The sequence below is a fragment of the Humulus lupulus genome, chromosome 8 (assembly GCF_963169125.1).
Source record: "Humulus lupulus chromosome 8, drHumLupu1.1, whole genome shotgun sequence".
Lineage (NCBI taxonomy): Eukaryota > Viridiplantae > Streptophyta > Magnoliopsida > Rosales > Cannabaceae > Humulus > Humulus lupulus.
In genome coordinates, this window is record NC_084800.1 from 78,054,146 (window position 1) to 78,067,868 (window position 13,723).

At 31.8% G+C, this 13,723-nt stretch overlaps 1 protein-coding gene across 1 annotated transcript; it reads right to left on the reverse strand.

Annotated features, from left to right (window-relative positions):
* Nucleotides 1-2,878: 2,878 nt before the first annotated feature.
* Nucleotides 2,879-11,290, reverse strand: LOC133795675 (uncharacterized). Its single transcript, XM_062233132.1, has 6 exons — nt 11,162-11,290; nt 10,916-11,043; nt 3,666-3,730; nt 3,305-3,567; nt 2,941-3,219; nt 2,879-2,890 (listed from the first exon to the last, which is right to left on the reverse strand). The coding sequence occupies exons 1-6, from the start codon at nt 11,288-11,290 to the stop codon at nt 2,879-2,881; spliced, it is 876 nt and encodes a 291-aa protein (XP_062089116.1).
* Between the last annotated feature and the right edge of the window lie 2,433 nt (nt 11,291-13,723).

Here is a 13,723-nt window from a genome sequence, read left to right on the forward strand (position 1 = left end):
ATAAATATTAAGTTTTGTTTAACTTTATAAAATGTTAAACAAGTTGTCGAAATTCATGGCTAATTGTCAAAAATGTGTAATGAATAAATTATCTACCACTCAATCCTTGATATATGTTCTTTTATTGTGTTATTGAAGGCTTTTTAGACATTTCAAACATTTTAGACAGGCAGTCGAAATTTTAGACAAGCTGTCGAAATCTTTAGACAGGCAATCGAAATTTTAGACAAGCTGTTGAAAGCTTTAGACAGGCAGTCAAAATTTTAGACAAGTTGTCGAAAGCTTTAGACAGGCAGTCGAAATTTTAGACAAGTTGTCGAAATTTGAGACAAGTTGTCGAAATTTTAGACAAGTTGTAGAAATTTTAGACTAGCTGCTAATTGTCAAAAAGGTATAATGAATTAAGATCCAATTCTACATGAGTAAGTGTTGTTCTAATACTATAAACACAATCATCATAATAGTACCTCAATAGATTATCTACCACTAAATCCTTGATCATCACATTAGTTTGATTGAAATACGTACCACTCAATCTCATACAGATTAAGTTTTGTTTAACTTTATAAAATGTTAGACAAGTTGTCGAAATTTATGGCTAATTGTCAAAAATGTATAATGAATTAAGATCCAATTCGACATGATAACGTGTTGTTCTAATACTATAAACACAATCATCATAATAGTACCTCAATAGATTATCTACCACTAAATCCTTGATCATCACATTAGTTTGATTGAAATACGTACCACTCAATCTGTAATCATCATAATCTCATAAAGATTAAGTTTTGTTTAACTTTATAAAATGTTAGACAAGTTGTCGAAATTCATGGCTAATTGTCAAAAATGTATAATGAATTAAGATCCACTTCTCCAACTTGACTGCCAAAGATACCCAATGTTTGCCTTCGATATTTAGTGGTGTGTAAAGTGTGTGAACATTCTCCTAAGCCTTTCCTCTAAGTGGTTTCTCACCATTAACATACTTAATAAAAACATCATCAAATACAAAGTCCTTGTAATTTTTACCTAAATTGAACTTCTCCCAATGTCCGCAAAGCCACTGAGAAAAGAATTCATCAAGAATGGCGACATTCTGATCAAAGAGGTCATGATACTTTTGTGACCTTTTTCTCATGCCCCATAAAGCCTCATCTATATGTTGCATTAGTAATATCATTTTAAAGGGTAGCGTAAGAAAACTTTCATTTATAATATTTGAACAAGTAAAATTAAAATACAATTATACTAACATCAGTAGACAGCCATGTTGCTGGGGTAAATAACTGTTCGAAGTATTTCCTTTGGTAGCTGCCGGTTCCACAGTTAATTAACATGCTACACACATCAATTTTTAAATTGTGTTAGGCCTGTAAAGACAATCATAATGCAAGGAAAAATATTAAATTAAAGTACCTTGTGTTGTTCTCATTGAACCACTTCATAAAAGCCTCTTCCTTGTGCTCGTCAATCTTGCTAAATGGATCAACTTTGAACCCTTCACCTTTTCTAAATTTTCTCCTTTTTGTTGGGTCTGTATATGGTGTCATTAGGGCAGGAGCACGTTTCCTTTTTCTCATTGGCCTAGGATGAGGAGATGTGACCTCAACTTCATTTTCGTTATTGCAAACAACATCATCACCATTAAAAGTAGGTGGAGTGACATAGCTTTATGCATCTCCGCACTCACCACCATCAACTTTTATGCCATTATGTTTAGCCTCCAACTCAAACTCAGGTTGATTAGATTTACAACCAGAACTACGAACCATCATTGATAACACCAAGTCCAATTTGGAGTCCATTTCATCTTGTCGCTTCATCAACTCATCAAAACGAGTGTTCATTTTCTTCTCCAAATCAACCCATAACTTTATCACATTGCCCGAATTCTGATTTGGATTGACATTTGAAGCTGAAGGGCACATTTTTTTATCATCTGAAACATCAACCTTCTCTTCTTCCTTATTGTATTCACTCAAAACAGGACTGCAAACCTTAAGTTTTTTAACAAAGGTATCAATCAAGTCATCGGCTTTATCATTCAATAACTCAAAATCCTTCATGTATGGTTGGCACTTCTCTAACTCAGAAGCATGGAGGATATGATGTACGTAAATCTGTCAAACAAACATATAACGACTTAAATTTACCTTACCCATATTAAAATTAAATTCACGCATCACCAAAATGGTAATTTTGACTTACTTTTCCATGAGTAAGCTTCAATGCCTGACTAATCTCTTTGTATTCAGGCTCTTTTGCTTCCCAATGAAAGCAACGAGGAGTCACATTTCCTTCTTTTTGGTTTGCAAATAAATTTCCAAGTAAAAGTATTGCTTCATAAATCCAAACCTAAAAAACCAAAAATCAAAAGAGATAAATTAGACAAACTAAAGACAAGATACTGATGTTTAAATTCATTCAAATATATTATTAAACAACTAACCTGAAAAATATAAGGAAAACCATATAATTTGTATGATTCTTTGCTTTTTTTCCCACCAACCTTATTTTGGTACTTAACAGACTTTTTCTTCAAATTCGTCTTCAAACTATCTAATGTGAGATTATAACATAACCTACCCCATGGATATTTGTTAAAGACATCAAAGTCCTCAACAATACCCATGTTTTCCTCCCCTATAGGTTGTGCAAGCACTACTCCTTCCAAACAATAAAGCAAAGCAAGTCTCAAATGATCCCGATTTTTCTTTATGTATTTCTTCTTTTTTTTTTCAACTCCCCTACTAGATTTTCTTCACTCATATCCACAAACATAGTTTCCAAATCTTTAAGAGTAATGTGTCCTTCTATGTCCCTAAAATACTCTATTTTAAGCCTATTACCCTTTCTTAGACTACTCAAGTTTGGGTCATTGGATTTTCTGCAATTAAAGCCACTAATCAATGCAAACTCGTGCATTGAAAACCTAACAGGTTGACTATAAATATCAAACCATAACTCATTTTCTTTATTAGTTTGTACCCGCCTCTGTAAAAGAAAATGTATCAACTGCCCACTACTCTTCGCTAGATCGATTAGTTTAAGAAGATGACCAAAACAAGAAGCTGTGAATGCTTCCAAATCTTCATAACAAAGTAGTGATCGTACATTCCTCAACACTTGTATCCTGTAGGCTACAGATACACGACTTGTAAAATGTTCATTCTCCATCAATATCGGTCTTAGTGATGGTATGTCTAAAGATTTCACCTGTAAAATTATAACATTATGAATCAATTATATTCTTATTCTTACTTATCCAACAATGATATCATTCTATTATTTATTTATATACCTTAGACAATAGCGGTGATGGTTTCAATGAATATTTTTCATTTGTCTCTTCTCTTGCATGTATTGGAAGAGAAGATGATTTTTGTGGAGACTTTTTAACTGCTTCTTCTATTGCTTGAGTTGGAGGAGATGCCGATGTCATTGGAGACTTTTCTGTTGCTTCCTTTATTGATTGTTTTTTAGGAGATGCCACTAATGAAGTGCTTGAACATCCAGACACCATTTTTCTTGTAATAACACTACCTGTAAAATATTCAGCAAGACCTGAGACAAATAATTTACAATTTGACAGTCCAAAACTAAATACCTATTGCAAAGAATGAGCCAAAAAATTTACAACTAACATGTCCAAAATTAAGTACCTATTACAAAAACTGAGTCAACCAATTTAACCCGTTCACAAACCATGCTCAAAAGCTTATTGTCACTACAATATATTCCTAATGAAAAATATACAAACAAATACTCTATCCTAATAAATTCAGTCATGCATTGTGCCTATTCTAGTAAATAACCCAATTGATTTGTTCAGAAATCACAATTCAATGCAGGAAACCAATCAAAGTGTTACTAAACATGTCTAATTTTAGGCCAGCTAATCTGGAATTAATGATTGAAATTAGTGTCACTTCTACAAATTAAATTAAAGTTTGCTGACAATAATAATGTAACAAATTGTTTGAGAAAATAATAATAATAATGTAACAAATATTTTCGTTATATGTACTGAAAAAGTTGAGTATTCCACTGCTACAAGAAGAAGTGGAGGAACTAAAAAGGGAGGAGCTTTTGTCAAGGATAATTCGAGGCAGCAAGGGAATACTAATACTTTCCAAAAAGTCGACAAAATAAAATACACAGCTCCAAACTCATTATCTTCCATTAGTTCAAATATATATAATCCCCACCTATCTTCCATTTCAGCAACTAAACTCAGTGAGAAAGAAATTGCAGTTCAAATAAATATAATCCCCACCTATCTTCCATTTCAGTTCAAAGAAATTGCAGTAATCCCCACCTATCTTCCATTTCAGCAACTAAACTCAGTGAGAAAGAAATTGCAGTTCAAATAAATATAATCCCCACCTATCTTCCATTTTAGTTCAAAGAAATTGCAGTTCATGAGAAAGAAATTGCAGTTCAAATATATATAATCCCCACCTATCTTCCATTTCAACAACTAAACTCAGTGAGAAAGAAATTGCAGTTCACATAAATATAATCCCCACCTATCTTCCATTTCAGTTCAAAGAAATTGCAGTAATCCCCACCTATCTTCCATTTCAGCAACTAAACTCAGTGAGAAAGAAATTGTAGTTCAAATAAATATAATCCCCACCTATCTTCCATTTCAGTTCAAATAAATTGCAGTTCATGAGAAAGAAATTGCAGTTCAAATATATATAAAAGGGGTCTATCTTCCATTTCAGTTCAAAGAAATTACAGTTCATTATCTTCCATTTCAGCAACCCATCGGGTCAATGAGAGAACAAAGAGACGAGGTGGAGATGGGTTGCATACCTGCGTCTCCGTGAGTGACGGCGCCGTGAGCCGTGCGTGAAGGAGAAGACAGTCGTGCGTGAAGGAGAAGACCAGTTTATGGATTTTTGATGCGTGAAGCCGTGCGTGAAGACCAGAAGAGAACGATTAAGGGATTTGTGGATTTTAGGGATTTTTAGTGTTATGAATTTCTTTTTTATTTTTTTTCTGTCAAAGTAAATGAAAGAGTAAATGGGTAAAATTATACCCACTCATTTAAAAAAGAGGTCATTTAGCTAAAATGTTTTGAAAGTAGGTTATTATGCAAAATGCACTATAAAAGGGGTCTATTTTCACCAATTTCTCTTAATATATTAATGTATTGTATAATTATTTAATTAGTCTTACAAGTTAGTTTAATTAAATTTCTTTAAAGTTGTTGAACGAAACATTATATGAGAGGATATAAAAATGACAAAAAAAATATAAGTTCACCATGATACAAACTATTATGTAAGAGTTGATTTATATATTTTAAATTTGTGCATTATATCATGTTCCCAAGTTACAACATAATACAACATTTAATTATTATTAATAATTTATACATAATAAAAATAGTAAATATTAATGGTCATGTCATATGCAAAATAGTCAGTATAATTTTATGTTCAATTTTAATTTAATCTTAATTTTTTTTTACTTTGATTACAATTTTACTAATACAAAATTAGTTGTGTTACTATTTTTAGATTACAAAAATTGCCAAAGAAAAAAAGAATCAATGGCTATTACTGTGGATAAATTTTAAAAGTAAGTTATATATTTTTTGTTTTATTTAATAGATTAAAGATGAATTATTAAACCATAAATTAATTCTAATCCAAATTTAATTTTATTGTCTGAAATTGAAATTATGGATGAAAAATAATATGATAGCACATCCCTTGTATGTGCTCATACTACTAGTATATATAAATACTTGGTGATTGTTATAGGGTAAATTCACAGCTACCCCGTGAGAATTTATTCACCTGTCTCGAAGAAGAAGAGTGAGCTCACAATATCAAGAAAAAGGTGCAAACACACAAGTAATGGTTAGAAATGGTCAAGCACTCAAGTACAATTAATATAGTGGTTTCATTAGTCTTTGTAACTATTGTGATTTTTGTAATTTATTGGCTAATGTTTGTAACGATCACCATTTTTTACTGAATTATATTGTAACGTTCACCTACAGTTCTATAAGTAGCTGAACTCAACCCATTTTAGGGTTGATCCATAATGAGAAAATAAAAGTACTCTTTCCAAAGTTGACCTAAGCTTGAAATTTTGAGTTAAACCACTATAAATCTTTGTCATTTTTATTATTTTTTACAATATTTATGAGTTCTTAGTTGACGAAAAATCACCGACAATAATAATACGTGTCTTTAGAATTTACCTACGAGGTAGCATGTTGTTCCATGTTAATTATTTTTTATATATTATTCAATCAAAATTAAATGTTAATTTTTAAAAATCTAAAATTGAATTTTAAACAACAAACAAAATTATAATTATAAAAAATAAAAAAAAATCACTAAAACTAGTAAAATTATATATATTTTATAAAATCCTAAAATAAACTTAAAAACTGAATGAAAACCTAAACACTAAAAAACCTCTAAAAATAAACTTATATTTAAAGCTCCAATTAAATATAGTAATGTTAGGTATTTTGCACCCTCCCACACACACACACAATCCCCAAAAAAATTAAGTTTTAATTAAATTGCAAGTTGCGAAAAAATTTAAATAGCTTGAACGCTAATATCCTTATAAAATTAAAGAAATTATACGGTAACTATTTAAAAAAAATGATAAATTCAATTAATTAATTAATTAATTACAAATGAAAGGCTATGTCCTAATCAACTAATTAATTATAGGTAATTTGTTAAAAAGGACAGAACAAAAGGGCGTGATTATAATATTCGAAACACTTTTTGCATAGTATGAATAATAGGTTTTTTTTTTTTTTTGAAAGAATGAATAATAGGTTTAGTATTCCAGAATTTGGGGAAAAGTTGAGTAAAAAAATAACTAGAGCCAAACCGAAATTAACAATACTCGTCATCAAGTCCCCTTATTCAAAGATATATAAGACCGCAGCTCTCACTCAAGTGATAATAATAATAATAATAATAATAATAATAATAATAATAATTAAAACAAAACAATTTGGCATTGAAAATTCAAAAAAAAAAAAAAAAGATAAAAATATAGATTGACACAGAGGCATAGAGACAAAGACAGCGCATGGGTTTTGTCAATATCAGCTGGGCATTGGAGTCAACATGTACTAGATAGATGCTAGTATAGTCTAATTAATTAATATTCAAGTTGTAAGACACATTACATTAGTCAATGCCACTATTCCTAAGGAGGTATCCGTTGAATGTGTGTGAATTTCTACAAGTTGAATATTATGTTTTTGTTTTTGTTGGCAACATGATCTTTCAAAGATGAGATTTCCTTTGAGCGACCATATGGCAACGGGCCGTACATATACATATGTATTCATACACTGCCACATATGTGTTGTGTGTCTTTATTTTAAAAATAAAAAATTTGCATTATCAAACTAAATCAACTTCTCCATGCGAACGCAACAAATGAGGATAAGAATCAGTCTAAAAATGTTCAACTAAGATACTAACAAGAGAAGTAACAAGTGCATTTGTGTTTCTTTTAAGTACACCTAATTATTATATATACACAACCTATTTGTATACGGAAGAAATTAGACATATTACACATCGTAATCATTTATTATTATTATTTAAATCAAAGCCTTTAACACACAATTACTTTTTTTTTTGTTGAAAAATGACATCTTATTGGTGTCCAATGAGCTATAGCTATCTCACTTTATTATTTTTTTTCCCTATTTTATATCAACTAGGCTAAGAAAATATAAACAAATAGTAAAATATTAAGTGACCCTACATGTATTCAACTGTTGTAATAACTTTTTTGGGCTTAATTTTTTAACGGATTCTAGGGACACATATAATTGAGATGTCATATTTAAGAGCATATAAAACTCCAAAAATAACTTTTAGTAAAAGATCTTTTTTGTAACATGTTTAACATTAACCACAGTGGCTTTGGCCTAGCAGTGGAGCATCTTGCTTTGTATAAAAGGTTGGGGGTTCAATCAAGACTCAGGTATTGGTTCCCTAAATTAGTGGTGTTGTTGTGGATTCTCCTTTATTATGAGGTACATCACTCCTTTCTCATGGATGTTCCTAGTGAACTGTGTTGGGTTGGAAATTATAAATAAATTTTTGTAACACATGTAATGAATTTTTTTTTTTAAAAAAAAAAACATGTTTAACATTAAGATATATAATATCATCATTTCTGCCTAACCGTGGCTGCTTGTAGTATATATTCAAAGGTTCTATGATCTTTTGATTTTTTTTTATACATTTTCCCAAGAACTTTGCTTAAAAAAATAATAAATATGAAAGAACTTTAGATTTTATACCTTGAATATGAAAAAGCATATATGTATTTTGTCTTGGATGTTGATCTCAATTATCAGACGGAAAAAATATATAAAAAATAGAAAAATCTCCTAAGATTGGATTTCTTAACAACCCACTCAAAATAGATCTCCAACCCCACCTCTTCCTAGCTTTTTGCATTCAGTCAAAAGGGGAAGCCAAAAAAATCCCTTCCCCACCAATAATAATAATAATAATAATAATAATAATAAAAGCTGATGCCTTGAAAACATTGTAGTTAAAAAATTGGAGATGAGAAACAAGTGATGATCTCAGTCTTCTAGATTATACATATCAAAGTCTAATATTTATGGAGACTATTGTAAGTGTAGAAAAGTCCACAAGAGTTTGAAAGATAAAGATTTGTATGATAAAATTATAATTGAGCTTAACTAACATATTTTATTGCATGCATAAAAGTAATTCAAAATAAGAATGAGTTCGTACTACAAGTTCAAGCAGAAATTTTCCAAGTCAATTTGTGGAAAAAGATCACGATCTAATATCTGAAAGATAAAGTTATTAATATGAAAAATAGTTTTTCTACAAATCAATTAAAAATGTTTTGAGGTAATAAGTTAGTGAAATTGCTACTTTTACAATCAACCAGGCTGACTATAGTGTATCAATGTATTTAGTGTTACTAAGAATAATAAGCAAGTAGATTCATCAACTCAAAAACAAGAAATTAGACATGTAAAATTCAATGTAGAAAGCCAAATCTCTTAACTTACATCCATGAAACCTTCTCCAGATAAAAAAAAATCCACTAAAAATATCCAAGTTATTACAAGTATTTTGTGTGTGTATATCTAGAATCCCTCCAGCTATTGTCTTGAGCTCCACTCAAGAATATCAGATATTTTAACTCCCTTCAATCATAGCATCAAGGATGAGCTAAGTGTCAACACCATAATAGTTTTCTTTTAGAATTAATACGAAGTTTTAGACCTTTTAGAGCACTCATATTAGATGAGTTATAATGCTTGAAAAAGTATGTAGTCAAAACGCTTTTACATTAGATGATCTAATTTAGTTTTTGATTTAAAGAATGATGCATTATTCATGCTCTAAACAATATTCAAATAGTATTTTATCAAAAAAATAGAAAAACTCATGACATATATAAGTGGTGTAATGTAAAAATTTGAGGTAAAATAAAAAAATTGAAATTTTGATAATGTATATTTTAAGATAAAAAAAAAAAGCTAATGAAAGTAATCTTAAGAATATTTCTGAATACAGAATTACTTTTTACATGAAAAATGTAATGCTGAAAATGAAATAGCACTTTATATAGTAATGATTAAATTAAATAGAAAAGTCACCAAATTGGAACGGACTAATGAGTAATATTTTTTAAAAAGATATGGAAAGGCCACGCATATAAATACTTACAATAGTTTATTTACTATTACATTCTTCGGCAAAATAGTATATTTTTTGAATTTATTTTGTATTTTAGTCTAGTTTTAATAATTTTTTACAAAATGACATTGTATACTTGAGACAGCTAGTAAAATAATTTAGATAGTTGGTTGAAATTTTTAGACAGCTGATTAAAATTTTAAATAGAAGTTATTTTGTAAAAAATTATTAAAAGTAGGTCAGAGTACAAAATAACTCCAACACCTTATACTATTATTGATACAAATTAATATCGAAAAATTAAAATATGTGAAACATATTACTCAATTGCAGCATTAGCCATATGTTATGTCTAATAATGTTTGAATTTTAGGGTGCCTTATAGTAATTCTCTAATTGTTAGTTAATAATAGGAGGAAAATATTGAAAACAAAAATTGGAGAACAAATTTGGATTCGTAGAAACTCGGAGCCTACTTGGATAATTCTTGAAACCACAATACTACACTAGAAACCCTCGTTTAGTCAAGTAGTTCCTGAAAGGACATTGGTATATACAGAATCAAAGGGTTAATTGGCTCTTGGAGACTAAATATCAGTCTTATTCCGAAGCATTATTTGATCCACTATGCCACTGTATATGCATATTATCAGGTGACTTATTTTGACAAAGCTAAACTAATAATAACGCCACTACCCTAATGGCCTCATTATTAGATTCCATGCTAAACAATAAAGTTAACGAACAAAAGCACTTTTTACTTTTTTGAAGCACTTTTTAACTTAATTTTTATAATAAAAATAGGGTAAATATCTTTTTAAATATGGAGTTTTGCAAAAGTTACAAATCAGAATCTGTATTTTGTTAAATGACAATTTAGACTATGTGTTTTGCAAAATTGAACAAAAAAATACCCTAGACTAGGTTTTGGTCAAACTTTTTTTAAATATGACCAAAATGCCCTCATATTTTATTAATTAATGAATTAAATAAATGGTCACAAATATATTTCTTAAAAAATTTAAATAAAAAAATAGGAAATAAGAAAAAATCAACATAAATAGTTTTATAAAAATTAACAAAATTATCAAATTTAATTAATAAATCAAAAAATAATTTAGAAATCTTAATCCTAATCTATCAATCTTAATATTCACTAAACATAATTTAAAATAAACAAATAAAACTAAAGAAATCAAAACTTAATCAACCTAAACCCTAATCCCATTCTATCAGACTCCGTCTTCTTCTTTAAAGAGCCTCCATCATCACCATCATCATCATCATCCATCATCATCATCTTGCTAAAACTAGAAATCAAATGAAAATCTCTCTCCATCTAAGATATGCAATTCTAAAGCCATGGAAGTCATCAAACTTCAGATCCCCCATTAAAGCCAGAATAGTCCATATGCCCCCAAGCTCCCAATCGTGCCATATCCCTGGCCAAATCGCACCAAGAAAATTGCACCAGTTTGAAACCCATTTGCGCCGTCCCTGACGGTGACGCCATATCCCCCAATCGCACCAACCCCCTCTTGACTAAGCTTGGAATCCATCTGCCCCGTCCTCAACCCCAACGCCATCGTTGATCCCTCACACCATTGTCAAGCATTCAACTCTTGTTGAGATTGGTTAAATACATGGTGGAATTGTTTAAGCATGAAGATGTGCTAAAATAATAACGATTTCACAAACGTCAACATGTGAAAGTTGACTTTCAGTATAGGCATTTTTAAATCAAACTTTTGGGTCCAAAATGTTTATTTGAAGTATATAAGAGTACCTAAAAAGTTGGGGTGCATTTGGAGGTGTTTTGAGACACCTCATGGAACCGTATTACAGAGGCATCGATGATACGTCGCCTCCCAGGAGGCAACGCATCACTTGGGCACTCTAAACCCTAGAGAGAGAAGTACAAGGCAACATGTCGCCTTGTATAGGGCGACGTATCGCCTGGCAGGTGATGCATCGCTTGGTGCCAGGCGGCGCGTCGCCTGGTTCGTTACGGAATGTTCATACGATTATGTGTTTTAGCGCAAAAAACTTAAATTTAAATGCTCTAATATCATTGGTTGAGTCTAATGAGGATCCTATACTATTTAAGGTGTTCAAATGAGTTCATTGGTGACTTGATCACTCACCTCTTTCTCTCACTAAAGAAGAACTCCATCTCTCTCTCTAGCTCCAAGATTACTAGTTTTCTCCAAGATCTTCATCAAGAAAGCTTGAATTGCATGGAGATCCAAGGCCTGTGAATCTCATTCTCATTCCACTAGTTGTAGCTTCAAGCATCTTCAAAGGGAAGGCTAGGAATATAGATTTTTGGACAACAAATCTTCATTTATGTCAAGTCTTGCCACTTTTGTATCTCACATAAAATTTGTAACGTCCTCCTAATCCAAGATCGTTACACTATGTAATTAAAATAGTGCTTGAATCACTAAAGGAGTCATTTGAACTCAAAACGTGTAATTGAAACTAATGCCAGGTTTAGGTACTAAAATTTTTGGTCAAACAATAACTGTTGACCGCGTTTTTGGCCAACGACGTGAGAACGTAAAAAACGATGAAACCTTCAAGAGAAATAAAACGACACATACGGTTTTGACAAGAAAGTAAATAACGCACGCAATTTTTATAGTGGTTCAGCCCCAATATGTTGGTAATAGCCTAATCCACTTAGAGATTTGATTATATATTTACACTCAAGATCAGATGAACTTGTGTCAACTGAGTTTCTTTAGTGTAAATTCTCATAATACAAGAGTTCTCTCACAAAAAAGCTCTTTCTCTCTCGTTCAAATCAAAACTCAAGTCCCCCCCCCCCCCCCTCCAAAAAAAAAAAGTCATTTTCTAATCCCATAAGGCATATATTTATAGGCTTAGGAACATACATCTGCTATCCCCTAGAATCGGGATATTTCATTATATTTATTATATCTAAATTACAAAAATATTCAAAATATAACAGAACACCCAATTTGTGGGAAGAATGAGAGATTCTCGCGTATGCCAAGACCGATTCTTGTTGAAGCCGTTTCTGGGAATCTTGACGTAGTCTGCTCTACCTAGTTGATGAATATCACCTTCTGGTCGGCCATACCTCTGCTGGGCAGATATGCTCTTGACTGGGCAATCATGCACTTGGATGGTAGGACATGGACTTAGCTGGTAGGACATGCACTTAGCTGGTAGGCCATGCACTCAGCTGATCGACATGCACCTAGCTGGTCGGACATGTGCATGACCAATTGGCCAATGTCATTCTTGGGCAGCAATGTCACTCCTGGGCAGCAAGGTCATTACTGGTCGGATGCAACAACTTGACTGGTCGGTGATGACACCTCTCAAGCAATCAAAACTCTTCATTGATGCATTAGGCTACTCCTAAGCCAGGTCACCTAACCATTCCTTGCCACTTGTCATTTCTATTGCCACATCATCATTTTCAAATTTTGGGGATAACAATAACCTTTTCATTAAAGGGATTTAAGTTATTACACGAGATCCCAAAATGAGTTACAACTGTTACAAACCAAACATGAATACAAAAGGGTCGACCTAAGCGGAAAAACTAGGGTCCAACCCTAGGTCCAACAGATACCCTCGATCTTTGTAGTCGAGCAGGCCGCATATGTAGTGTACACCTTGCCCGTGAAGCTCTCCAACTCATGGCTAGTCTAGCTTTTCCTTTCCTTTACCTACACTATATAGCACCCATGAGCCGAGGCTCAACAAGAAAACATAATCATGCTCATAAGCAATAAATCATCATATCACAAAATTATAATTAGCATGCCTAGCAGTAATAACCATACTCATGCATGCATTCAATCCAGACAAGTGACTATGGAGCCACACCTGGCCTATTGCCTAATTTCTTGTATAGCCAGCCTTAGGGGTGGCCAAGCATACCTAGCGCTTTATATTTCAGGCGGCTATAGGGTCGTTCAAGCGTATATTACGCTTCTGGGTTAGCTTAACCATATCAACTTGCGTTCATCCGCTATTGCCGC

Excerpts from the sequence above, each read along its gene's own strand:
- LOC133795675 (XM_062233132.1), bottom strand. The coding sequence starts at position 11,290 with ATGGCGTTGGGGTTGAGGACGGGGCAGATGGATTCCAAGCTTAGTCAA. Across the intron at positions 11,044-11,161 it reads AAACTGGTGCAATTTTCTTG|ATGGAGAGAGATTTTCATTT; the intron begins GTGCGATTTGGC and ends TGCATATCTTAG. Across the intron at positions 3,731-10,915 it reads AGAATGGGATTAGGGTTTAG|TGACAATAAGCTTTTGAGCA; the intron begins GTTGATTAAGTT and ends AATATATTGTAG.